Source organism: Hyperolius riggenbachi, chromosome 1, assembly GCF_040937935.1.
Source record: "Hyperolius riggenbachi isolate aHypRig1 chromosome 1, aHypRig1.pri, whole genome shotgun sequence".
NCBI lineage: Eukaryota > Metazoa > Chordata > Amphibia > Anura > Hyperoliidae > Hyperolius > Hyperolius riggenbachi.
The window spans coordinates 60,563,578-60,588,470 of record NC_090646.1 but is presented as its reverse complement, the minus strand read 5'-3'; the positions used below and the strand labels follow the sequence as shown (position 1 = coordinate 60,588,470).

Here is a 24,893-nt window from a genome sequence, read left to right as displayed (position 1 = left end):
AAGCTTTTGTATCATGTGTAACTAGGATACTGCTTATAAAAAAAAAGGCAAATGTACTTGGGAAAGGGGAAGTGCTCCCCCTGCTTGTAAACCCTGTAATGCTAAATAAAGGAAGTATCATCAGCAGGATCAGGCACTTCACACACTGTGTAAACAGTCCCAGTGATGAACAGATAGTGTGAGCTCAGCTAAAACAATCCCAGACTTCCTTATTTATTCAGAGCAGATCATCCCAGCCAAGTGATAATACAACTGCTGCGGCACTCCCCCCCCTTACAGAAAGTGACTGCTTGCCGAAGGCTGCATGCCAGGAACTCTGTCCCATCATAACCTGGCCTATATTTATAGGGCATCCAGGGGCTTAACTACAAATCATGGGGGGCCCAGAAAAACTTTATTGGGGCTCCCAATGTTCACACCCCTTTCCTTGCCTCCCCTGGTGACCCTCATAGCCTGAGGGCCCATCTCACAAGGGACCTAAAACAAGTCTGACCATGATAATGTTCACGCCTGTAACAGAGGTAGCTACATTGTAGCTACCTCTGTTACAGGCGTGAACATTATCATGGTCAGATTTGGGGGCCCTTCCTTCAGATCTGGTGTTGTTGTAGCTGCTACAACAACACCAGATCTGAAGGAAGGGCCCCTTTATTGGTGAAAGGGAAGGCTAGTAGTCGGGGCCCTCTCACAAATCTACCATGCTAGGCTCTGAACCCGAGGTGAGAAGGATATGGAGGCTGACATGTTTATTTCCTTTTAAATATTGCACACTGCCTGGCTGACCTGCTGATCCTCTGCCTCTAATACTTCTAGCCATAGATCCTGAACAAGCATGCAGATTAGATGTCTATGACAAATTTAACAAGATTAGCTGCATGCTTGTTTCAGGTCAGCAGGGCTGCAGGACAACTAATTTTTTGAATGTAAATAAATACGGCAGCCTCTGTATGTCTCACACATGGCCTCAATTCAGCTTTATCAAACACTTTATCAAATGTTTGATAATTTACCTCATGTGTAAAATCTAATTTTGAATTCACTAAGCTGTTATAGATTTATTGAACATTTTATCAATAAAACATTTGATAGATATAGAACACCTTCGTGAACTCAAAATTAGATTTTACCCATGAGGTAAATTATCAAACGTTTGATAAAGTGTTTGATAAATCTTAGTGACTTGAGGCCATAGGGTTCCTTTTAATGATGCAGGATTGGGAGGGGTCTCCCTTACCTGATTGGCTGTAATTCTAGCACAGGTGACCCTCTGCTCCCCCTCTTCAGCAGTGCAGTTGCAGTCATGTTTTCGAATTTTGCTGAAGCACTTCAGAAGCCTCCGTCTGTATAGCCACAGCTTGCCAACAGCTCTCGGCCACTAATTAGGCCACGGCTGCTGGAGAGATATGCAAAGAGCGCACTTATCCTGCGTAGACTGGCTCCGACTGACGGAAGTGCGGGGGCCCGGTTCTCGTAGCTGCAGGCAGCGGTGGACGGCAGCGTGGGAGCAATCCGTGCGTATGGGGCTGGAGGAAGCCCCAGGTATGTATAAAACTTTTTGATTCATTGAGCTCTGAGTCCCTTTAAAAGGAACCTAAACTGAGAAGGATATGGATTTTTCCTTTTAAAATAATGGCAGTTGCCTGACACTCCTGCTGATCCTGTGTCTCGAATACGTTTAGCCACAGCCCCTGAACAGGCATGCAGATTAGGTGCTCTGACTGAAGTCAGACTGGAATAGCTGAATGCTTGTTTCAGGGTTGTGAATCAGCCACTACTGCTGCCAAAGTGATCAGCAGGGCTGACAGGCAACTGGTATTGTTTCAAAAGGAAACATCGATAACCCTCTCAGTTAAGGTTCCCTTTAAAGCGGTATTGTCACCATAAAAATCTAATTTCAACAGCAACTGGTCTGAGTGTATTAAGTGATAAAGATGCTAATCCTGCATTCAAAACTTGAGAGCCCACAACAACAGCACCGCTCAAGGATAAGCAAATTTTATTGATACATGATTACAATCTTTATAGGACATCAATTGAATATTCAAATTAATAAAAACACTCAAATTAATAAAAACACTAAAAACAGACCACATATTCCCATTCTTGACAGCTGCAATCAATCCTGCCAAATAAATAAACAACCTATACAATGGGGTGCATACATGTATATATGTGTATATAAACCATTGGATCACATATGTGTATAGGTCAGGTCTAATTGTACTGAATAAATAATTAAATAAATACACCTTTGTGGGCATCAAAGAGAGCCCATCAATGGTTGAACCCGGGTTCAGTAAAGTGCAAATAGTGAAAAAGCATGTATTGTACAAAAATTAGATCACATGAATTACATATACCACAAAGTGCATAATACAAAACACAAGTGAAAAAATGCCAAATGGCTGCAAAACAATTGAACAATAATACATATAGGAGCAGCCTATATCTAAAGTGCATAAGAGGAATGTGCAAAGGAAGATACTTAGCCCAGGGAGCAATGAAAAAGGACCAGGCAGTGCAGCTGAAGATGGGAAAGGGGTCCCCTCAGAACATTCCCAGCAGCTCCGCGGGCGTCACCCCGCTTTGAAAGGAGGAGAGGACCTGTGAGGTGTGCAACGCCAGAACGGCGTTTAAATGTAACTGGAGGGCGGGCAGCAGCCCAGAAACCAGTTACAGCTGCCCGCCCTCCAGTTACATTTAAACGCCGTTCTGGCGTTGCACACCTCACAGGTCCTCTCCTCCTTTCAAAGCGGGGTGACGCCCGCGGAGCTGCTGGGAATGTTCTGAGGGGACCCCTTTCCCATCTTCAGCTGCACTGCCTGGTCCTTTTTCATTGCTCCCTGGGCTAAGTATCTTCCTTTGCACATTCCTCTTATGCACTTTAGATATAGGCTGCTCCTATATGTATTATTGTTCAATTGTTTTGCAGCCATTTGGCATTTTTTCACTTGTGTTTTGTATTATGCACTTTGTGGTATATGTAATTCATGTGATCTAATTTTTGTACAATACATGCTTTTTCACTATTTGCACTTTACTGAACCCGGGTTCAACCATTGATGGGCTCTCTTTGATGCCCACAAAGGTGTATTTATTTAATTATTTATTCAGTACAATTAGACCTGACCTATACACATATGTGATCCAATGGTTTATATACACATATATACATGTATGCACCCCATTGTATAGGTTGTTTATTTATTTGGCAGGATTGATTGCAGCTGTCAAGAATGGGAATATGTGGTCTGTTTTTAGTGTTTTTATTAATTTGAGTGTTTTTATTAATTTGAATATTCAATTGATGTCCTATAAAGATTGTAATCATGTATCAATAAAATTTGCTTATCCTTGAGCGGTGCTGTTGTTGTGGGCTCTCTTTCTCTCCTTTTTTCAATATTGTTCTTTTGGGCCCTAGCACGCTCCTAATCTCTATATATTGCTCAGTGTTGCGGACAGTATTTTTCTTGCTGCATTCAAAACTTGCAAAACTTTTTCTGCTGTTATGGTTTGGCGTTATCACATACTTTAGGAGCCCTGGCCCGTTAGTAGTCAGTGCCATACAGTTGAATGCTGGGGGTTCTTTTTATCTATAATATATTGCTCCTCTTCCATTTATTTCCCTGCCTAGCTTCTTATCTGAAACACCTCTGCTCACTTGTGTTTGCAAGCAAGGCTGAGGTGAATCAGTGATTGGAGAAAAGAAAAAAAAAAGTTACTGCAGTTCCTAGTATACACCTCAGTGGGAGTGTCTGAAGAGTCTGGGAGGAAGGCAGCTGATGAATACACAATGAGCAAGAGAAAGTAGGGGGGGAAACAAGAGTCAGGGAGGATATGATGTCAGCATTAGCTTGGCAAGATGGCCACTGCCTAGAACAGCATTTTCTGCTATTCCTTTATAAAATTCACAGAAATCATTACGTGGATAGCACAATACATATATTATGTAAGTAGAAGCAGTATTTATCTACTCATATATGTGTTTTTTATTACTAGGTTAGCATGGGTGTCACTTGTTCTTTAAGAAAAATACATATATCCAGGCACATCACATCTAGTTAGGATATTAAATAAGTTAACATTTGCATGCGAGAGTGCGAGGGGTTAATAGATTTTTGCTGTTTTCTATCCACACCCCCTTCAGCACCTCCCTTTCCTTAATAACTTATTTAATGTCCTAACTAGATGCCATGTGCCTGGATATATGTATTTTTTTTCTTGTTACTGACCCCTGTGACTAGGGTCTAATTCAGTGCACTCCCTCCTTCCCCTGTATGTGTTTGTCAGCATGCACACAGGTTATGCTGGTGTATGTGCATGGTGCACATGGACACATAACGTTAGCTCCCTTGTGCGATTGGTAAGATGCACTATCTGTCCCAGGAAAGGACGTCAGGATGTGTGCTCCTAATCCATTGATAGGTTTGATGCAATAAATGTGTTTGCATGTTTACACTATGCATGTTATAGGGCTAGAGTTAGGACACCTATGTTTACCTGGGTACTTCTGCGCAGTATAGGTGACTAAGCATAAGAATGCATTCTTCTGTGAACTAAAACCCTGGCTTTTAACTTAGCTGTAGGGATAAAAGTTGTGCCTGGATGAGTGAATCTGTGAATTCATTTGTTTGAACATTTGCATGCGAGAGTGAGAGAGTGCGAGGGGTTAATAGATTTTTGCTGTTTTCTAGCCACACCCCCTTCAGCACCTCCCTTTCCTTAATAACTTATTTAATGTCCTAACTAGATGTGATGTGCCTGGATATATGTATTTTTTTTCTTGTGTGGTAGAGTGGGTACCCACACTTTACTGGTTAGCTGCGGGCTAAACAATTATACAAAGGGATTCCCATAATAAGCGCTCTCAGGGGCGTAGCAATAGGGGGTGCAGAGGTAGCGACCGCACCGGGGCCCTTGGGCCATAGGGGCCCCGAAGGGTCCACCCTCTATCACAGTATTAGCTCTCTATTGGTCCTGTACTGGTAATAATCACTTCTATAGATGCTTTGAATAGTAGTAATCCTTAACACACTGTTTCCAATGCCCTTCTTGCACCTCTGACACTGTGGTTGTCCTTGGCAAGTTTTGGTGCGCTGTATCAATTGCTATGTATAAAGGTCTTGGGGGGGCCCTATGTAAAACCTGCACCAGGGCCCACAGCTCCTTAGCTACGCCACTGAGCGCTCTCCACCCCTTTGAGTTACTAATAGTGACAGACAGCAAAACATTTTGTCCAGTGGGTCAGAGTTAGAATCCCTGCAGCCAATTTGTAAGAAATGGAGGACCCAGCAGGAAACACTATCCATGCCACCAACCAAATTAGGTTTAGTAAAGTCACGCAAAGGCTGCAGGCAAAGGTCCTGGTGTGCAATTTTATAGTGTTTCCTGCTGGGTTCCCTATTCCTTAAAAATCAGTGAACACAACCAAAATGCCTTGTGCAGGGAGCGGTTGTTGGTCTATTAGATTTCCTGCGGAGTTCCCTCAACTCGACCGGCACCGAATACCAAACACGTTTTTATTTTTATCCCTGTGACTTCTAACTTTCACATAGAAATCCCAGAGAAGTGAAGCTATGTCCCTGCAGTGAGTACGCCGACAGCAATACCAGCCCCAAAGGTTTCTAACTTCCTTCTACACAATCGGAAACTAAAAAAGGAAAAAAAGAAGTCCTGGAGTTTGGCTTTATATATGAATGTTCTGATATAGATGGATGAGATGGATGTGGTTTGGAGTGACTGACCTGGCTCCCTGTGCAGTTGCTATTCAGAGAGATGCATTGGTCATTACACCATCGGCAGCCATTGGTGTTCATAACGCAGCTGAAGCAGTCTGTATACTGGTCACACTTACTATCGCTGTCAGAGTCTGCAACAGAGAAGAGATGAAATAAGAGAGAATATGAACAGTTTAAAGTGACCCCAAAGAGAGCTGTACAACAAGTTAGATACCCCCCTATCTAGAGGATCTCAGAGCCTTCCCGGTCCCCTCTCTGTGTCCTCATTCCAGCCCTGTCCAACCCGCTCTATAAATTATTTGACCTGAAAGTCAAATATGTCTCCTGCTCTCCTTGGGTTGACCTTGGAGGTACCTGTGTCCCCAGGGCCGGATTTGACCCTTTACCATCCAAAGCCAATGTCAGCAGCCACCCCTCTTCAGTATAGATAGCCAGGTGACACGACCCAGCAGTATAGGTAACCAGATGACCCTTCCTCATCCCTGCAGTATTGGTAGCCCATGGACTCTTCCCTCCAATATAGATAGCCAGATGACCCTTCCTCATCCCTGCAGTATTGGTAGCCCATGGACTCTTCCCTCCAATATAGATAGTCAGATGACCCTTCCTCATCCCTGCAGTATTGGTAGCCCATGGACTCTTCCCTCCAATATAGATAGCCAGATGACCCTTCCTCATCCCTGCAGTATTGGTAGCCCATGGACTCTTCCCTCCAATATAGATAGCCAGATGACCCTTCCTCATCCCTGCAGTATTGGTAGCCCATGGACTCTTCCCTCCAATATAGATAGCCAGATGACCCTTCCTCATCCCTGCAGTATTGGTAGCCCATGGACTCTTCCCTCCAATATAGATAGCCAGATGACCCTTCCTCATCCCTGCAGTATTGGTAGCCCATGGACTCTTCCCTCCAATATAGATAGTCAGATGACACTTCCTCTCCTCCTCCAGTTTAGATTTAGCCTGATTACCCCCCCCCCCCCCCCTCCTCGGTATAGGTATCCTGATAGCCCCTCCCCTTTCCTCTAGTACAACAAACCATTTGACCCTCCTCCCCCTTCCATATAGAGAGTGATGACCCCCTCCCTTCCTTCAGTATAGTTATCCTGATGCCCCCCCTTTCCTCTAGTACAACAAACCATTTGACCCTCCTCCCCCTTCCATATAGAGAGCCTGATGATCCCCCTCCCTCCAGTATAGGTAGCCAGGTGACCCTTTCCTTCCCCCTAGTATAGCCTGCTGCCCACCCGCCCTGGATCTGGTGGTGCTCTAGGCCATGGCCCATGTGGCCTTGGCTTAAATCCGGCCCTGTGTGTCCCCCAGTACTTCCAAAGAAGAGCAGATCTGTACTACCCATGCGCGAGTCCCAGTTTGCGCATGCACCTGTCTTTGGAAGCATTCAGGGACACAAGTGCTTCTGCAGCCTTCTGAGGAGTTCTGAAGGTGCTACTTTTGAACAGGGGACAGTGCTGGAGCGAGGACACGGGAATCCGGGGCCTGCCCTCTAAATAGGTGAGTATCTGACTTCCTGCTTGCCCTCTTCCAACACACGCTACAGAAAAAGACACACTGCTAACCCAAGAAGCATGTTTGAGCAATGATCGGGGTAAACTATCACCCACAATGATCAGGAATGTTATTTCAAGTAAGGAAAATGTAAATTGTGCAGGTAGCTTCAATCTATGCATCTGCAGCCTGAAAAGTCAGGTATCTCAAGTCCCCGATAACTAGGAGGCCAATAGAAGAACCCTTCAGAGTGTACAGAATACGTACATGGGACTTTCGGACACGAGCCAATGACAGCGTTCTGTTGCTCAGAAGAGGCCTGCTCCCAGGACAAGCACTGCGATGTGCCATTGTCCCAGACACAGCGGATGCCTGGCCCCGCCCCCACGCAGCTGGAGTTACTGGTAAAGGCTTCACAATTCTTGGAGGTGTACATCAGGACGTCGCTGAGGAGGAGGCTGTTGAATCCACCAAACACCAACATGGTGCTGAAAAGAAATGAAGGTGCATTAATAGAAGTAGAAAAATCAACAAATGCCAGAAGCCTTGGACAGCCTTTACAAATCATTTTTATTAAAAACAAAAAGTAAAAGCTTTTATGAAAGTGTTTTACCCATTTTTCAGGACTGCAGAATGTCCAAAACGGTTGACGTCGTGGTGAAGTGTGGGCGGAGGCAGCAGACTCCACGTGTCACAAGCTGAGCGGGAAAGAGATCAACATTACTAACTTAAACCAACAGTTTATCTACAGCACAGAATAGCAGAGAGAAACAGATTTCCTGTCAGGCTGAGAACTGAGGGAGGATCTCTCAGACACAGCAGCAATGGGGAGGTGAAATACAACAATAATGTGGTACTACAGGTGATGAGTAGCTATATGTGACTGCTACCTGCGGATGCAGAAGGCTGGATCAGATAATGGAGGCTTCTAAAGGGGAGTTGGGGAAGCCATGACCAGCATGCGAGATACCTATATTTAAAGAAAACCTGTACTGAAAAAAAGTTCCCCTGGGGGGTACTCACCTCAGTAGGGGGAAGCCGCTGGACCCTATCGAGGTTTCCCCAGTCCTCCTGTGTCCCATGGCGGTCTCGCTGCAGCCCCCGGAACGCACAGCCGATAATTGTCGAGCTGTGCAATATTCACCTTTTCTGGCTCCAGTGGGGGCGCTGTTGTGGCTCTTCCCACGGAAATAGGTGAAAATAGCCGATCTCCGTCGGGTCTGATCTACTGTGCAGGAGACGTGCGCCTGCACAGTAGAGCAGCCCGACGGAAATCAGCTATTTTCGCCTATCTCCGTGGGAAGAGCAGATACTGCGCCTGCGCTGGAGTCAAGAGGGAAATATTTACATCACTGTCGCTCCGGGAGCTTTTCTCCGCCGCTGTGGGACCGAGGAGGACGGGGGAAGCCTCAATAGGATCCGGAGGCTTCCCCCACCCGAGGTGAGTACCACCCATGGGAGGTTTTTTCATTACGGATTTTCTTTAAAGTGGACCTGAACTCTTGCACAGGGCAGAAGGAAAACCTAGACAAATGCTTCCTGTGTGTATTTAGAGAGTTTAGCTTGTCTAACTCCGCTTCATCTGTGACTAATCACAAGGTGTAATTTGATCTCTCAGCTGTGTCAGCTGGCTGCCTCGGCAGAGCAGCTAATTTGTAACCACAGAATGCTAACCCTATGTCTGCTTCCATGAGAGCAGGAAGTAGACCCACTGCAGATCTATTGCAGGATTTGTATCAGCTGTAACAAAGAAAGGTTTTTATTTAAAGGTTATTATGATGTTGCTTATCTTTTAGAGCGGAGTTCAGGTCTGCTTTATTAAAGGACAGTAATTAGAAATTCCCACCTTTATCCATCTAACACCCCCACAAGTACCTCACCCCACCATCACATCTGCAGGAGCTGGGGTCTAGCATTTGGAACTTTGCTTATTTACTCATTGATGTTCCGTCTCCTCCAGGGTCCCACTTCAACTTTGGGAAGTGTGAGGAACCAGGCCGAGGTCATGTACTTAGCAGAAGGAAAGTGGTGGTGGCACACCTTACCCGTAAGGTGGGTGCATAGCCTGTCTGTGCTGAGCCCACGCACCAAATCCCACTAGCCAAATAGGAGTCCAGGCTAGCACACCATACAAGTTGCAATAGTCTTCTTTTATTGCTACATCAGCACATTGTTTCGGGGCCAATGACAGGTCCCCTTCAGACAGTGCAGACAAACATTTGTCTGCACTGTCTGATGAAGGGGACCTGTCATTGGCCCCGAAACAATTGTCACTTTAATGTGCTGATGTAGCAATAAAAGAAGACTATTGCAACTTGTATGGTGTGCTAGCCTGGACTCCTATTTGGCTAGGTCATGTACTTATGGGCATTCGCAGAAGCCCACGTCCCGGGCCTGGATCGCCAAGCTTCCGAAAGTTAAAGTGGGACCCTGGAGGAGATGAAACGTCAGTAATGGATGCCATACACTTCTAGGGGCTAACAGAAGCCCCAGATAAGTAAAGCTTTTTAATTTATTTTTTTTACCTTGGATTTCCTTTAAAGAACTGTAGTGAGTGGTACATGGAGGCTGCCATTTTCATTTCATTTTAAACAGTTGCCTGTCAGCCCTGCTGATGTATTTGGCTGCAGTAGCGTCTGAATAATCTCAGATAATAATAATAATAATAATCTCAGAAACAAGCATGTAGCTAATCTTGTGAGATCTGACAATGTCAGAAACGCCTAATCTACTGCATGCTTGTTCAGGGGCTATGGCTAAAATAATTGGAGGCAGGGGATCAGCAGGACAGCCAGGCAACTGGCATTGCTTAAAAGAAAATAAATATGGCAGCCTCCATATCTATCTCACTTCAGTTGACCTTTAAGTGGACTGAGTACATGCTGCTGTACAGAGCAGGACCATCCACCAGGCAACCTAGGCAGGTGCCTGGGGCCTAGTGGGTGTCAAGGAGCCGACCTGCAATCTTCTCTGACCCGTCTCCAACTTAGCTTACTAAAAGGACCATAACAAGGTGCCAAGGCTAGGGGCCCTGACTCCATCTTAAGCCATCTATGCTGCTGTGGCATGTGGTTGGTTTAATTTAAAAACTACATAAACTTGCACATAATTAGCATGAAATCTGCAACTAAGAATTAGGCCAGGTTCACATTAGCTTTTTGTGCCAAAACTGTTAGCTTCAACGGATCAGTTGTCCGTTCGAACGGATCTGTTGCGGACCGGTTTAAATCTGCTTCCAGTCCGTTTCAGTTCTGTTTGCATCCGGTTTGCATACGTTTTGTATCAGTTTCCGTTTTAAAGGGGAAGTTCTAAAATTAGAATGAAAGATAAGCTATATATACACCAGAGCTCTGAATGATCAGTAAATACATTGTGGTCATTGTTAAGGAGAGAGCTTGCTGTTTGGACTATGGATCCAGTGTATTTCTACAGCTTCTGCCTTGGAATAGCCTCGTTTTTAATTTTCACCTACTACTATGTGGGATGGAGGCCTGCTCTTCGCAGGAGATGGTGGGTGAACAGTCTACTCCATGAAAGGTTGCCCCTGCACTTGGACAATCAGGTCCTAGATGCTGTATGGCCCTATGTCTTCTATCTCTTCCCAGAAATCAATGAACTGGGATGGATCCCACTCCTGCAGCACTGCTAGGCCCATGTGCCAAACAAGCCAAGATGGCCGCTGTACCATAGAGAGTACACAGGAAGCGGCTAGAAAGGTCTGTTTTTATAGCCAATGATCTCAATTCACTAAGCTTTATCAAACACTTTATCAAACGTTTGAGAATTTACCTAATGGGTACAATCTAATTTTGAATTCACTAAGGTGTTTATCGATAAAACATTCAATAAATATATAACACCTTAGAGCAGGGGTCTCAAACTCAATTTACCCGGGGGCCGCAGGAGGCAAAGTCAGGATGAGGCTGGGCCGCATAAGGGAGTTCACGTGTCCCCGCCGCAAAACGAGGGCTGCAGAGCCCCCAAATCGCCCCGGGGGCAATCCGCCGGCATTTCCTGGAAGGGGCAGAGCTTTCAGCTTCAGCTCTGCCCCTCCTGACGTCAATCGCGGCGGATCGCCGCCTCTGCCCGCCCACTCTAAACATAAAAAAAAAAATTGGGAAAATAGGAAAAAATGCCCGGAATCTTCATACAGCCATATTACGGCTGTATAGCGATCCCTGGCCAAAGCGCTGCGGCTGCGTATGGACCCCCTGGAAACTCTGTCAGGAAATGTATTGCTCTTTCTTTTGATACATGTAAAATTACACTACCGTTAGGCTTGCTACTAAAAGTGACATTTACCGCATTTAAAAGTATACTATTTTCCTTCGGAACTTTAAAATCGATTTTCTCAAGAACTATAAGGTCTTTTTGAAAAATTGTTTTTTCCTCTTATTCCTAATGATCTCCTTAACATATCCTGCAAATTTAGGGTTTCTAGCATTTAAGGTGGATTTGCTATTAACCATTAAAGTCGGCGGGTTTTTAAATGTGTATTTTTTTCCTTTGCAACTTTAAAATCGATTTTCTCAAAAACTATAAGGCCGATTTGAAAATTTTTTTTTTCCTCTTGTAGCCACTGGGGGCCCCTACAAGCTCTGGGGCCCTGGGGCCACAAAATATTGTATCGCGGGCCGCAAATGGCCCGCGGGCCGCGAGTTTGAGACCCCTGCCTTAGAGAATTCAAAATTAGATTTTACCCATGAAGTAAATTATCAAACGTTTGATAAAGTGTTTGATAAAGCTTAGTGAATTGAGGCCAGTGTGTTGTTAAGTTCCGTTTTCTATTGGTTCCTATTGCCCTGCAAAACCTTCCGTTTCAGGTCCGCAACGGTCCGGAAAATTAAGACCTGCAGCATTTTTTCGATCCGGGGACCGGAACGTAGGTACCGTGTCTAGACGGCTGGAAGTGTACAGTCCCATAGATTAACATTGGATCCGTTCGCATCCGTTACTTTTGTACAGTATATGGTCCGGTTCTGATCCGCAAAAAAACACTAATGTGAACCGGGCCTTATTTGCAATTCAAGGACCATTCCTAATCGGCAGCTACCAAATTCAACAAAATCAGTAACGTTGCAATCTAGCCCTGCAAATTCCAGTTCTTGCTGAACTTTGCATTTTAACAACATTCCCTAATTATCCCACATCTTTGCAGGAGCTGAAATGGATGTTTTAGAAAACATTTATAGATTATAAGCAGGGGGAGAAAAATAATAACTGTAATGAGTGATGCACCTATGGAGATAGTTTTAATCTCGCACGCCCGGGAGTTCTCCTGCCAGCCTGAGTTCTGCTTGCTAGAAGGATTGGAATTACATCATCAGTGATATTCTCTTGAGTACAGAGAAAGTAATAAGGAGTGATATTAAAACGTCCAGCCTGAGAGGGAAGCTGCTCACTGATGGAGTAATTAGCAGGCAATGCTGCAGAGAAGGTCCGTGTGCAGCAGCTTAATAAGAGATCTGAAGCCTCCCGCTTGTCCCGATCACATCAGAGGTGTTCTAATAAGATTCTGTTATCTAACAAGAGCTGCAATCAGCAAGTCTGCGCTCTCTAAGCTCACCGCAAAACAGAATTATGTCTAGTACACACGGTGAGATTTCAGGCAGATTTCCTGCCAGATCGATTACGTCCAACATGTCCAATCTGAATTTCAATTTATCTGATCGATTTTCGTTTACCGCTATGGAAATCGATCGGAAAAACGAAAAATCGGTCGAAATTCAGATTGGACATGTTGGAAATAATCGATCTGGCAGGTAAATCTGCCAGAAAATTGTATGGTGTGTACCTAGCAATAGGGCTGCTTCACAGTACCAGAGCTTTTTAAAGCAACAGAGTCAGCCGTACTATTCCAGGAAAGGGACTGATACAAGAAATTTGTGGTTCATCAGGTCAAACACATTTCTCCATTTCTCAGACCATCCTAAACACTGGTATGGATGTAGCCCTTGAGAGGTGGAGTTTAAAGTGGACCTGAACTCTTGCACAGGACAGAAGGAAAACAGAGAAATGCACCCTGTATGTATTCAGAGAGTTTAGCCTGTCTTATCACCCCTCATCTGTGACTAATCACAAGCTGTCATTTGATTCCTCAGTGTCAGCTGACTGCCACGGCAGAGAGCTAATTGGTAAACATAGGATGGTAATATGTCTGCTTCCATGAAAGCAGGAAGTAGATACACTGCAGATTTATTACAGGATTTGTATCAGCTGTAACAAAGAAATGTTTCTCTTTAAAGATTATGCTGTTGCTTATCTTTTAGAGCGGAGAGGAAGTTCTGAGTTCAGGTCTAGTGCTGCGTGTGGAAAGAACACTTTGCCAGCGAATAGCTACTGGCAGCCTGACCCCTGTACTACTTCCGTCTCGCAATGACCCGCTGTAGTATGCATGCCCTGGCCCAGCGATGTGCGTCCTTGATAGCGCCTGTGGCTCGGCACGCTTCATGACGTCACACTTATGTACAGAGCGTGCTCGGCCACAGGCGTGCAATCAAGGACGCGCACTGCAAGGCCAGGGCATATGTACTAATGAACGCATCTGGCTCAGGACATGCGTACTACAGCGGGTCATTGGGAGACGGAAGTAGTACAGGGGTCATGCTGCCCATAGCTTCGCAGCCAGCAGTTCTGCAAACTGCTCGCTACATCTCTACTCAGGTCCGCTTTAGCATCCTTGTCCTAGGAGTACAGAACAACTGGCAGGTCAAATCATTTCAACTTATGCCAGGAATACACAAGGGTTTTTTTTGGCAGACAGATGGCTTAATAGATCATTTCTGACAGGTACGATCGGATTTTGAATGTTTTTCTGATCGATTTTCTCATACATGTGAATGGACAATTGATCAGACAGTAAATATGCCCAAAAAACTAATTCCCCGCATAAGAATGGCACAGGAACAATGGGATGGATCTATCATGCCTGAAATAATTCAAATATTGTCCGGTGTTCGTTGTGGAGCAGAAAATCAGACATCAACCCAACAAATGTGGATTCTGGTAATACCCAATTTGGCAATGATCCATGTATAGTCATTAAAGGGGTTCTGTGGGGCATAAAAAAAAAAAAAAAAAAAAAAGTGTTACTTGCCTGGTGTTTCTACTGGCCCCCCTGCAGCTATTAAGTCCCGCGCCGTCATTGAAGACCCCTCCGTTCCTCGCCGCCGGTGACCTGCTAATTATTCGTCTAACTAGATGAACAGTACTGCGGCTGTGCGCATCCTCGTCATCAGGAGCTTACTGTGCAGAGCGAAGTTTTCTTGTACTGCGCCTGCGCAGTTAGACAAATAATAAGCATGTCACCGGTGACGACGAATGGAGGGGGGGCTTCAGTGACGACGCAGGACTCAATAGCTGCAGGGGGCCAGTAGAAACCCCAGGTAAGTGACGCTTCTTGTTTTTTATACCCCACAGAACCCCTTTACAGGTATTACTGGAATCAACATTTGTTGGTTTGAGTTGTACATATCAAGCTAACTTCACAGTTTGCTTTAAAGGATACCAGAGCTCAAAATGTTTGGCGAAACTGCCCCCTGAAGCTCACCTAAAAGCCTCCCAGGATCCTCTTCTGGCTGCCAGGGTTGGGCATACTGCACAGGCGCTGGTCTGTGCGCGTCCTACAGCGTACACCCGTGGCCGGGAGCGCAATTCGTATACAGTCACTGTGTCATGCCTCTCTGAGGTGAGATTAATATGGAGGCTGCCATATTTATTTAATTTTAAACACTACCAGTTTCCTGGGAGCCCTGCTGGTCTATTTGGCAGCAGGAGTGTCTGAATCACACCAGAAAAGAGAATGCAGCTAATAATGTCAGAAACCCCTGATCTGCTGCATGCTTGTTCAGGGTCTATGTCTAAAAGTATTAGCGGCAGAGGATCAGCAGGATAGCCAGGCAACTGGTATTGCTTAAAAAGAAATAAATACAGCAGCGTCCATATCCCTCTCACCTCAGATTCACTTTAAGCCAGGTGCCATCAAACTTGGATCAGTTCCGGCCTTCTGATTGACTGCTCCGGGCAGCTGTTCCACTCTTGCTGCAGAGTTCCTTATACCCGGCTTGATAAATCTGCCACAAAGTCTCTTGCCACTATGATAATATGGGGAGGAGTAATGTATGCCCAGCTGTACTGGTCACCAATAGTAAAACGTGGGTCCAGGAGAACTCAAACAGGCAGAGATAAAGCATGCGCCACAACCCTGACACCCTTGTACCTCAGGGTCGCAATGCAGTGATATCAATAGAAGGGTCGGCACCACACGAATGTACTGATACCTCAGTTACTTTATTGAAACGTGAATGTTACAACTGACACTCACCAATGTCATACGCCATGAAGTCCGCAGAGAAGCACTTTGCCCCGTGACTCATTGACGTGTCGTTGTGGGTGTTCCCTCCGAACACCAGCATGGTGCCGCTGATGATCACCGCCGTGTGCAGGTAGCGGAAGTACCGGCTGTCTTTTAGGATCGTCCTGCAAGGCGGCACAAAGAGATTAGAAGGTGATTTAGTAAGGAGTACCGTAACCACAGATAGGAAAGTGCAATAATCTGAATCTCTACCATGACACCAATCTGTCAAGTCCGCTGCAAAGAAAAATGGAGCAACCAATCAGAATCCTTGTTTCAGGTAGCATGTCAAACCCGAGAGGACTTTCTGGGCAGCTGCTCCATTTTTGCTCCAGGTTTCCATGCACCGGTCTTAATAAATCAGCTATGAAGACAAGACAAGGCACAGAACATTTATATTGTGCTTTTTTCCTGGCGGATTCAAAGCGTCAGCTACAGCCACTAGGGTGTGCTTTATAGGCAGTAGCAGTGTTAGGGAGCTTTGCCCAAGGACTCCTCGCTAAATAGGTGCTGGCCTACTGAACAAGAGTCAAGACTGGAACACTGGTCTCCTGAGTCAGAGGCAGAGCCCTTAACTAATACACTATCCAGCAACTGGAAGAAGCTTATCTTATAATGAGAAACTTGCTCCTGTTAATTATACTGCCCAAGTTCTGCACATCATCAGTCTGTACAACCCCCAGTAAGGCAGTCTTATTACATTACCCAAACTTAGTGCTAGCAACAAATTCTCTCCCCGCTACTTAAACTCTCCATCAAAGGACTTACTTTGATTTGTTAATTCACGATATATCATAAAAGGGAACCTGAGAGGACAGGAATACAGAGGCGGCCACCGTCATTCTGTACAAGCTAGGAGCCCAAGTGAGTCATTTCAGCTGTAAATGGAAGGGAACCCAACGGGCGAATATAATTTGGCCAAATCTTATTTGCAGGTCCTGCAACATTTTGGAGCAATGCTAAAAGGAGAGCTGCAAAATCACTTCTGAATCGCTTTTCAAAATTGATTTGGCAAAAACGTAGTGGATGATCCTCTGGTTTAAATAATAACAACCCTTCTGGATCTCCCAAAGTCCGGTTTCCAGTGTGTGACCTCGCCCCTAGCACAAGACGTCATCAGGGTTTCTCTATTGGAATACAGAGAAGAATCTACAACCTCTAGTGCTAGGGGCGGGGCTATGCGCCAGAAGCTGGCAGAAATTAACCTTGTGAGACCTGGTATTTTAAACTTCATTTTCAAAGGTTGGGGGGGGGGGGGGGGGGGGGGGGGGGAAATGCCTGCAGTAGATTGTACAGCCCTTTTCATCGCCAAGAAAACCATGCCGGAGTTCACTGCATAAAGTGCTTGTGCAATTGCAAGTGCAGCAGCTATCCCCAGGTGGCCCCAGGCCGAATAAACAATGCCAGTTACCCAACCTCTGTGCTGATGCTCCGCCTCTAATACTATAAGTCACCGGCCAAGAATGAGCACGCAGATCAGATGATGTGATCACACTGGCTGCATGCTTGTAGCAGGGGTGTGTGACTCGAACAATTATTGCCAAAAGCTCAGAATGACAGCCAGGGAACTGGCATGGTTTATAACAGAATAAACACGGCAGCCTCAATATTCCTCTCACTTCAGGTTCCCTTTGAAAAGGACCTGAGTTGCACGGTGGTCCTCAACATGAGCGCAAATCATGTGCTAAACGCAGACTTTGTTAAGGTGTCTGAATTTCATGCCTTTGTGCTACCGACATCTCATTGTAATTTCTGTGAAAAATGTCTCTGCTGTATGCGGAAGTAGGGTTGCACCATTATGAATTTCCACAGTATGATACTGTCTAAATACCACGGAATGCCGGTATACAGTATAACACAATTATTAGGACCAGGGAAGCCCAGGGTAAAGCTGTGCTGCCAGGTACACAGGGTAAAGCTGTGAAACGGCTCTCCCTGCTCCTTCCCAAGTCCTGGCGGTGTTAAATACTATTCCCCCTCCAGGTCGCCATGAATAGTGGTGAAAGATGAATTTCGGCTTCCAGCTATTGCTGGCAGCCAAATAACAGTGTTTTTATAGTAATTTGTGCTCTGTCTTTTGACTGTGCCCAAATGACTCACTGAGTGCCACTATAGCCGTAATTCATATTACAGCCTATGGCGGCGCCAGCTGCGCCCAAATCTCTGGTGCTGCTTTAACAGAGCTCCACTCACTCAATCTTCCCCGTATGGTAACCAGAGCCAGTTAAAGGTGCCTCCAGTATATCTAGTTTGGTATAGGTGCCCCCAGTATGCGTAGCCAGGAATAGGTGCAGCCAGTTACGGGTGGCTGCCGTATAGGTAGCCAGGAATAGGTGTAGCCAGCAAGAAGTGGCTGCAGCATAGGTAGCCAAGAATAGGTGTAGCCAGTAATAGGTAGCCAAGAATAGGTGTAGCCAGTAATAGGAGGCCACAGCATAGGTAGCCAGGAACAGGTGTAGCCTGCAAGAGGTGGCTGCAGCATAGGTAGCCAAGAATAGGTATAGCCAGTAATAGGTAGCCAAGAATAGGTGTAGCCAGTAATAGGAGGCCACAGTATAGGTAGTCAGGAATAGGTGTAGCCAGCAAGAGGTGGCCGCAGTATAGGTAGCCAGGATAGGTGCAGCCAGTATAGAAAGCCAGGTGGGGGGAGGGAACGCTGCGGCGGGGTGAAACAAATACCGGGGTCCAGCACACGTGTACATACTTCTTTCTTCTTCCTGTGCGTGCGTTCCGCTGTTACAGGGAGATGGAACGCAAGAACAGGAAGGAGGAAGAAGCAATTAGTACACGCGAGTAGGATCCCAGCAAGCATTTGTTTCACCCTCCGCCGTTCGTGTGCCCGCCACTGCATCGCCCTGCCCCCTGAAAACCGATAATACGCAATTGTGCATGGTATGATTACCATGCACCATCAAACCGCTGTATATGACAGCAACCCAAGGCAGAAGTTATATGTACTTTGTATTCTTGCAATTTTATGACACTGTTTTATTGTGTTATACTCTGACATGTTTCTTGTTACAAAATAAAATGCTTTGCGGGAAAAAAAAAAAAAGGACCCTATATAACCTTCATGCCAGAGATATACTGCAGAACCCTTTTTCATCCGTCAGTGCTGCGTTTTTGTTTTGAAATACCACTCCCTACTGACTCGCATAAAAATCAGTGATTGCAATTTTTTTAAAAATCGTGGGGATTTTGCAGTAGTTTTATGCAAGCCAATGGGAGCAAACGCGAGTCAATGGGAGCAAATGCAGTGCTGAAGGATCAAAAAGCACTCTGCAGTGAGTCTCGGGCCTTAGGGAAGTTCGTAAGTGATATGTGCGAAGGAAGGATTTGGCAGGCAATACTCACCTTTGGTGGCTTCTCACTAGCCCACTGACTTTATGGGGGAATCAAGGGAGATGCCTCGTTAGAAGCTGCTTTTGAGTGGCAGCCTCTGTCGGGATAACTCGTTAGGCCGACTAGTGCAACCAAACGAGTGGGTGTGAGTAAGAAGCTATATTTACCTGTTCCAGGCGGCTTCTTCTCTTCCTCCACGAGCAATTCTAAACTCTCTCGGCAGGTCTTCGGGGTCCTGGTCAATTCCGATCATATGATACGGCATGTGATCAGGATCCAGGAGATCGTGCCACCGGTGGTGGAAGAGGAGTGATGGAAGATATGGAAGAGACTCTTCCATCACCACTCTTCCACGACCCCTCTTCCACCACAGGGTGGCGCTGTACTGCTGACAGTCTCCTGGAACTCGTCATACCATGTGATCGGAAACAAGGAGACCTTTCCGGTGTTGTGTCTGATTACGCTGCCTTTGGATTTGCGCTGCCCCGCATGCGCAGTAGGAGACTGTGCGGCCACAGTTCCTATTTAATTATGCTGCTTATGGCAAAATACTAAATATCTCTGCTTCTTCACATCCTACACTCCCCAAATTGTCAGGGTAGGGAGGGGACCCCCCGAACTACCTCTATGCCAAATTGCAGCCCCCGAGACCCACTGGTTCCAGAGATAGGTTTCTCTAATCTATCTCCTGAACCAGCGGGGCTCGGGGGCTGCAATTTGGCATAGAGGTCATTCGGGGGATCCTCTCCCTACCCTGAAAATTTGGTGAGTGTATGATGTGTGGAAGCGGAGATATTTATTATTTTACCATCAGCAGCATAATTAACTTCACACTGAGCATGCGTGCTACTCAGTGTGGAAGGGAGCATCCGGGCAGCGCAACCAGACATTACACCGGGACTATGTCGCCGTCGCGGTGGAGGAAGAAGCGAGCCAGTCGTCTAGGCAGGTATGTATGGGATCTCCTGTCACCAACCGTACCCTGCCGCCACATACCCTACCGAGCCTGACAGGTTGGGGGAAGCAGGAAAAACTCGGCCTTGGTGCCAAATAAAGTTCTACTTCATTTGTATGCTACGGGGTTAAACCGTGGCACCTGCGGGTCTCTCTGGAAGAAGATGAATGCCACCATATAGACTGGGAATTAATGAGCAGGCCTGCAAATCTGCGCCGCCACCTCCCCGCCCCCCCCCCCCCAACCACAGCACATTCCATTTTCTAACCTCCCTTCGGAAGTTCGGAGGACAGAATTATTCGCATCTCATGGTCCATCTGCTCAGGCATGGGAAGTGCAGACAAACCAAGGCACAATGTTTACTTTCAACAAAGCGCGGTTTACTTGATTATTTGAGAAAAAGTCAAAGGATCAGACTGATAGAAATTATGCACTCATCAGCTGTTGCCTGGCGTGGGTAAGGGCTGTAAATCCACTTACCACCTGTGAAAATCCACTTCATACTTGTACAGGTCATCAGCCAGTCTGTACTTATTGGCAGTGAAGGCTTTGTAACCCCCGTGAATGTAGATGGATCTGGTATTCTCATCATACACACTGCTGTGTCCGTAGCCGCCTTGCACCAGCGCTCCCTGCGTCTCCACAATGTCCCAGGCGTTTGTAGCTGCAGGCAGAGGAAGCATAGGTTTACACAATATTACCCGGGAGAGAAAAAAAAGGATTCCACATACACTACAATCACACCAGCAAGAGCGTGTGGTTCAGTATTCATCATGGAGAGAATCCAAAGACATAACAAAAGTTGTTCAGGTGATGCATTTAATCACTAACTGTATAACATTTCTTTTCAAGCTTTTGAAACTTTAAAGTAAACCTGAGATGGGCACACTAAAAAAGATTTTATACTTACCCAATACTTCCTCCACTCCCATGAGCACCCATACGTCCCTCGCCGTCCTCCAGAATGCCTCCGCTCGCCTGGTAGGAGTCCTGGTAACTGGCTCAACTTCACCAGTTGCACTCTTCTGCACATGTGTGGATGGACCGCACATGCACAAAAGGGATGACTGGGGGGCAGCACAGTGGTATAGTGACACTCTTGCCTTGCGGTGCTGGGTCCCCACTTTGAAACCCAGGCAGGGCACTATCTGCATGCGATTTGCATATCCTCCCAGTGTCTGCGTGGGTTTCCTCCAGGAACTCTGCTTTCCTTTCTCATCCCAAAAACATACAGATACGTTCATCGGTTTCCCCCTAAAAAGCCCCTAGACAAGAATGGACATTGGACTATGGTTGGGATTAGCTTGTGAGCCTCTCTCTGAGGGACAAGACTGTATACTCTGCAACAGTCTGCAAAAGTATTAAAATATTCATTGCAATTTAAAGAGGAACTATCAAAGAGACTGTCCTTCTGTAAACCCAACACACCTATAGAGCTTTTAGCCAGCTACAATAGAAAGCTTTTCAGAAGTCTCTGATCACAGCCTGTGTTTATCAGCTTTTGAAACAAAGTCAGCGTTTGGGAAGGCAGGGGCTGTACCATGTAGATAGGTTCCACTTCTCTGTCACTATTCACAGTTTCTGCCCACACACACACTGCTTTTTCACAGATCATATGAGAACAGCCGAGGGATTTTTCAGCTACAGAGAAAGGATGTGAAGAGGAGGCTGTACTTTATTCCTGTTTACTACCACCCACCCTTCCCCAATAAGAATGAGTACTTCCTGGCTGTAAACTCTGTTTACTTTACACTGTGTAAGAAGAAAGAGACACAGGAGAAGGGGATGAGTTATTTACACATTATATTGATGCTATATTTCTGCTTTCTAATATTCAGTCACTGGATTACTGCCGGTGAAGATTGTTTCTGTATGCCGGATGTGCTGGACACAGTCCTCTAAAGTAATGCCCACAGTGATAATGGTTCTCTGTAAATGTCATTTTTTCTTCACACAATATTGAAAAGATGAAAAAAAGCCTTTGAATTGCTATTTGATATAAATTAATGGAAATATATGTGGAATTTACAATTTTAGTTAATTTGATCCTAATAGGACACAGAGGCATGTCCTGTGCACAATGACACGCCTTTGTCATTTGGCTGCAGCCGCCAGCCCCCCTTGGGCTCTGCTGTCCTACCCCCCCCCCAACCCCCAAAAAAACACTGACTGGCTAGTGGCAATCTGCTTGTTGCTAGCCTGATATTTACCTGCAAATGTCACTCATTACAGGCTCCCCGCTGGCTTCCTCCAATCGGAAGCCAAGCTATGACCCGGGAAGTACTGGGTAGCAGATTGTCGCTAGCCTGGTGGTATTTTGTTGGGGGGGGGGGGTGAAAGCAGAGCTGAGGGGGGATAGCAGTTGCAGCAAAGTGACACAGAGGCATGTCATTGTGCACAAGACATGCCTTTGTGTCCTATTAAGATTTGAAAATGCCACCTCGGGTTCTCTTCAAGTGCTCCAAACAAAAAGAAAAACAACAAGATGCCCATCAGCCACCCGGTCAGGTCACTGGGTCACGGGCATGACTTCAATAAGCCATAAATTATGTCCACATTCCAGATTGATCAGAATTTGTAGAAAATAGTGTTCTGGGTAAGCCGTGTCCAGGAAGCAGTGTTCTAAGAACTGACTGCGTGTCTATAATACATGTAATCAAGCCAGCTCTCTTCACCAGCAATGTTGGGCAGAGGTTAATCGGTCTAGCAGAGCGTAGCTTCTCACGAGTGGCAAGAGTACAGCAGCCAGTCCAGCCCCGCCCCACTGAGACAGAGAGAGACGGGGGAACATTCTTCTGTAAACAAAATAATGGACGCTTTCATTGCCAACATGATGTTTGAAACAGGACTGTGGAGTCGGCACAAAAATCATGCGACTCCAATTCAGACAACTCAGTTTCTGATACCACCAACCCCAACTCCAGGTATCCAAAATTGCTCTGACTCCTCGACTCCCGACTCCACGACGTTGCAGGGCTGTGGGGGGGGTACAAAAATTATCCGCATCCTGCTACAGCTCAGTTTATGAAACCTCTGACTCCGATTCCAAGTACCCTAAAATTTCTCCAACTCCACAGCCCTGGTTAGAATGTACAAGTAGTAAAACTTTTAGCTATAGCGTTGCTTACCTAAGGAAGCCCAGTCAGAATAAGGTCCGGTTCACACAAGCATAGAAAAAATGTTCAGTGCGTAAAAAAATAAACCGGATCCTATGCAAAGCAATAGGATCTGTTCAACTCAGACGACTCGGAATCCATTTGCTCTGTTCCAACAAGAAGAAATACAAGGATGTGCGGTCCAAAATTTTTCCTAAATGCTGACAATAAATGGAAGTAGGCCTGAACGATTTTAGGAAAAAATTGAATTGAGCGATTTCTGTCCAAAATTACGATTTCGATTCGATTTACGATTTCCTTAAAATCAAGCTTTGTTCCCCCCCTTTGTGCCTGTCTGTTACCCCTCTGTCCCTGTCTCTCATTGTGCCTGCTTTGCCTCTTCCTGCCTCCTCTGGGTCTCTCTCTTGCCTCCTTTGTGTCTCTGTGCCCACGCTGTCTTTCTCTGTGCCTCCTCTGTCCCCCAAGTTGCATCAGTCCTTGCTTCAAGCACGAGTCCAGCGATGCCTGTCTATCCACTTTGCCTCCTGTAGGCTCTAATGCACGGTATACTTCCTGCATATCATGTGACATACAGGACCCCGAAGTTTTGCCAAGCACAAGAGACGGCAGAGGGCGATAGAGGATGGAAGGTATGTCCAACGCTGCGGATCCTGAAGGCGCTTCTTCAAACTTCCTCATGTGGAAATGACGTGATCGCGATATTCACCGCTTTGACGATTCTGAAATTGTGATCTTGGTGATCGCGATTTCGATTTAAATTCGATTCATCTTTCAGGCCTAAATGGAAGCAATGAGGTGGCGTCCATTCTCACCAGGCTGGTCGCTGCACGTTTTGAAAAATATTACTCACCTGCCGCTGTCACATTTGCATTCCTCCACCACTCGGTCCGCTGCACAGGAGAAATGCCAGTACACAGTTTCCAGCTACATCAGAAGCTTCAGGCTACCAAAAGACAGCAACAGACCAATGAGAATCCTCCATGGCTTGAGGGAGGAGTCGTATTGGTCTGTTGCAATCCAATGTGAAGCCTCAATGATTCTGCTGGGGCTGTAATCTGTATATTGGCGCTTCTCCCGTGCAGTGGACACAAGAAGCGGTGCCAGCAGTGGTGGAGGAACACAAAGGCGACAGTGACAATTATAACAAACAGGTGGTGGCACAGAAAAAAAGAAAGGCAACAATGGATCTCTTGATGGAAGTGATATATGGGCACCTTTACTCCACTTTCACACAAACGTCTATTACAGACATGTAATTGCTCTTCAGTCATGCAGAATACAAATACCTCCATCAGCAGTGGTATAGGCACACTCACCAAGGTTGTACTGCTGGATGCTGCTGATGTAGCCATAGAGTGGACAATGACCAAAGAAAACAAGCATGACCGGAGCACTGCCATTGGGACTCACAATGTGGGCGGAGTGACCCACCACGGCGTACTGATACTTGGCGTTTGGGAAGAGCTGAACCCACGACTGATTCTGGACGTGGAATACCCACAGCTGGTTGGTGACGTTCCCTGTGGCATCAATCTTACCCCCGTACATATACAACTTGTCCTAAAGGGAAGACAAGACAAAGGTGGTTTATTGGTAGAAAACAAAAAAAAAAGGTTTCTAAAAAAATTGCTTGCAGGCATCCCTTCCATTCCTCGAGCAGCGGGCTAGTTTACATTGGAGGATGAATCGCGATCGTAATAAGACAGGCAAAATCATCACGTTTTACCAGGATTTGCGCTTGTGATTCCCAATCAATAGAACGAGAATCCCAATGCGATCGTCCCCAATTCACTACATGCAGCGTGTTTGCGATTGATCGCAAACGCTGCAATGAGAATGTATCCATAGGGATACATTAGCAGCAGCGCTTTGCTGATCGCTGG

General features: G+C 46.0%; 1 protein-coding gene across 1 annotated transcript in view; it reads right to left on the bottom strand.

The window, feature by feature from the left end:
- The window catches only part of ATRN (attractin), a 263,895-nt gene that overhangs the window by 140,501 nt on the left and 98,501 nt on the right, over positions 1 to 24,893 (bottom strand). Inside the window, exons 8-13 of the mRNA XM_068274687.1 lie at positions 24,327 to 24,570; positions 20,375 to 20,558; positions 15,568 to 15,722; positions 7,858 to 7,942; positions 7,512 to 7,732; positions 5,745 to 5,869 (exon numbers count right to left, since the gene is read on the bottom strand). Coding sequence (XP_068130788.1) covers positions 5,745 to 5,869; positions 7,512 to 7,732; positions 7,858 to 7,942; positions 15,568 to 15,722; positions 20,375 to 20,558; positions 24,327 to 24,570 — 1,014 coding nt within the window. The remainder of the gene's footprint in view (positions 1 to 5,744; positions 5,870 to 7,511; positions 7,733 to 7,857; positions 7,943 to 15,567; positions 15,723 to 20,374; positions 20,559 to 24,326; positions 24,571 to 24,893) is intronic.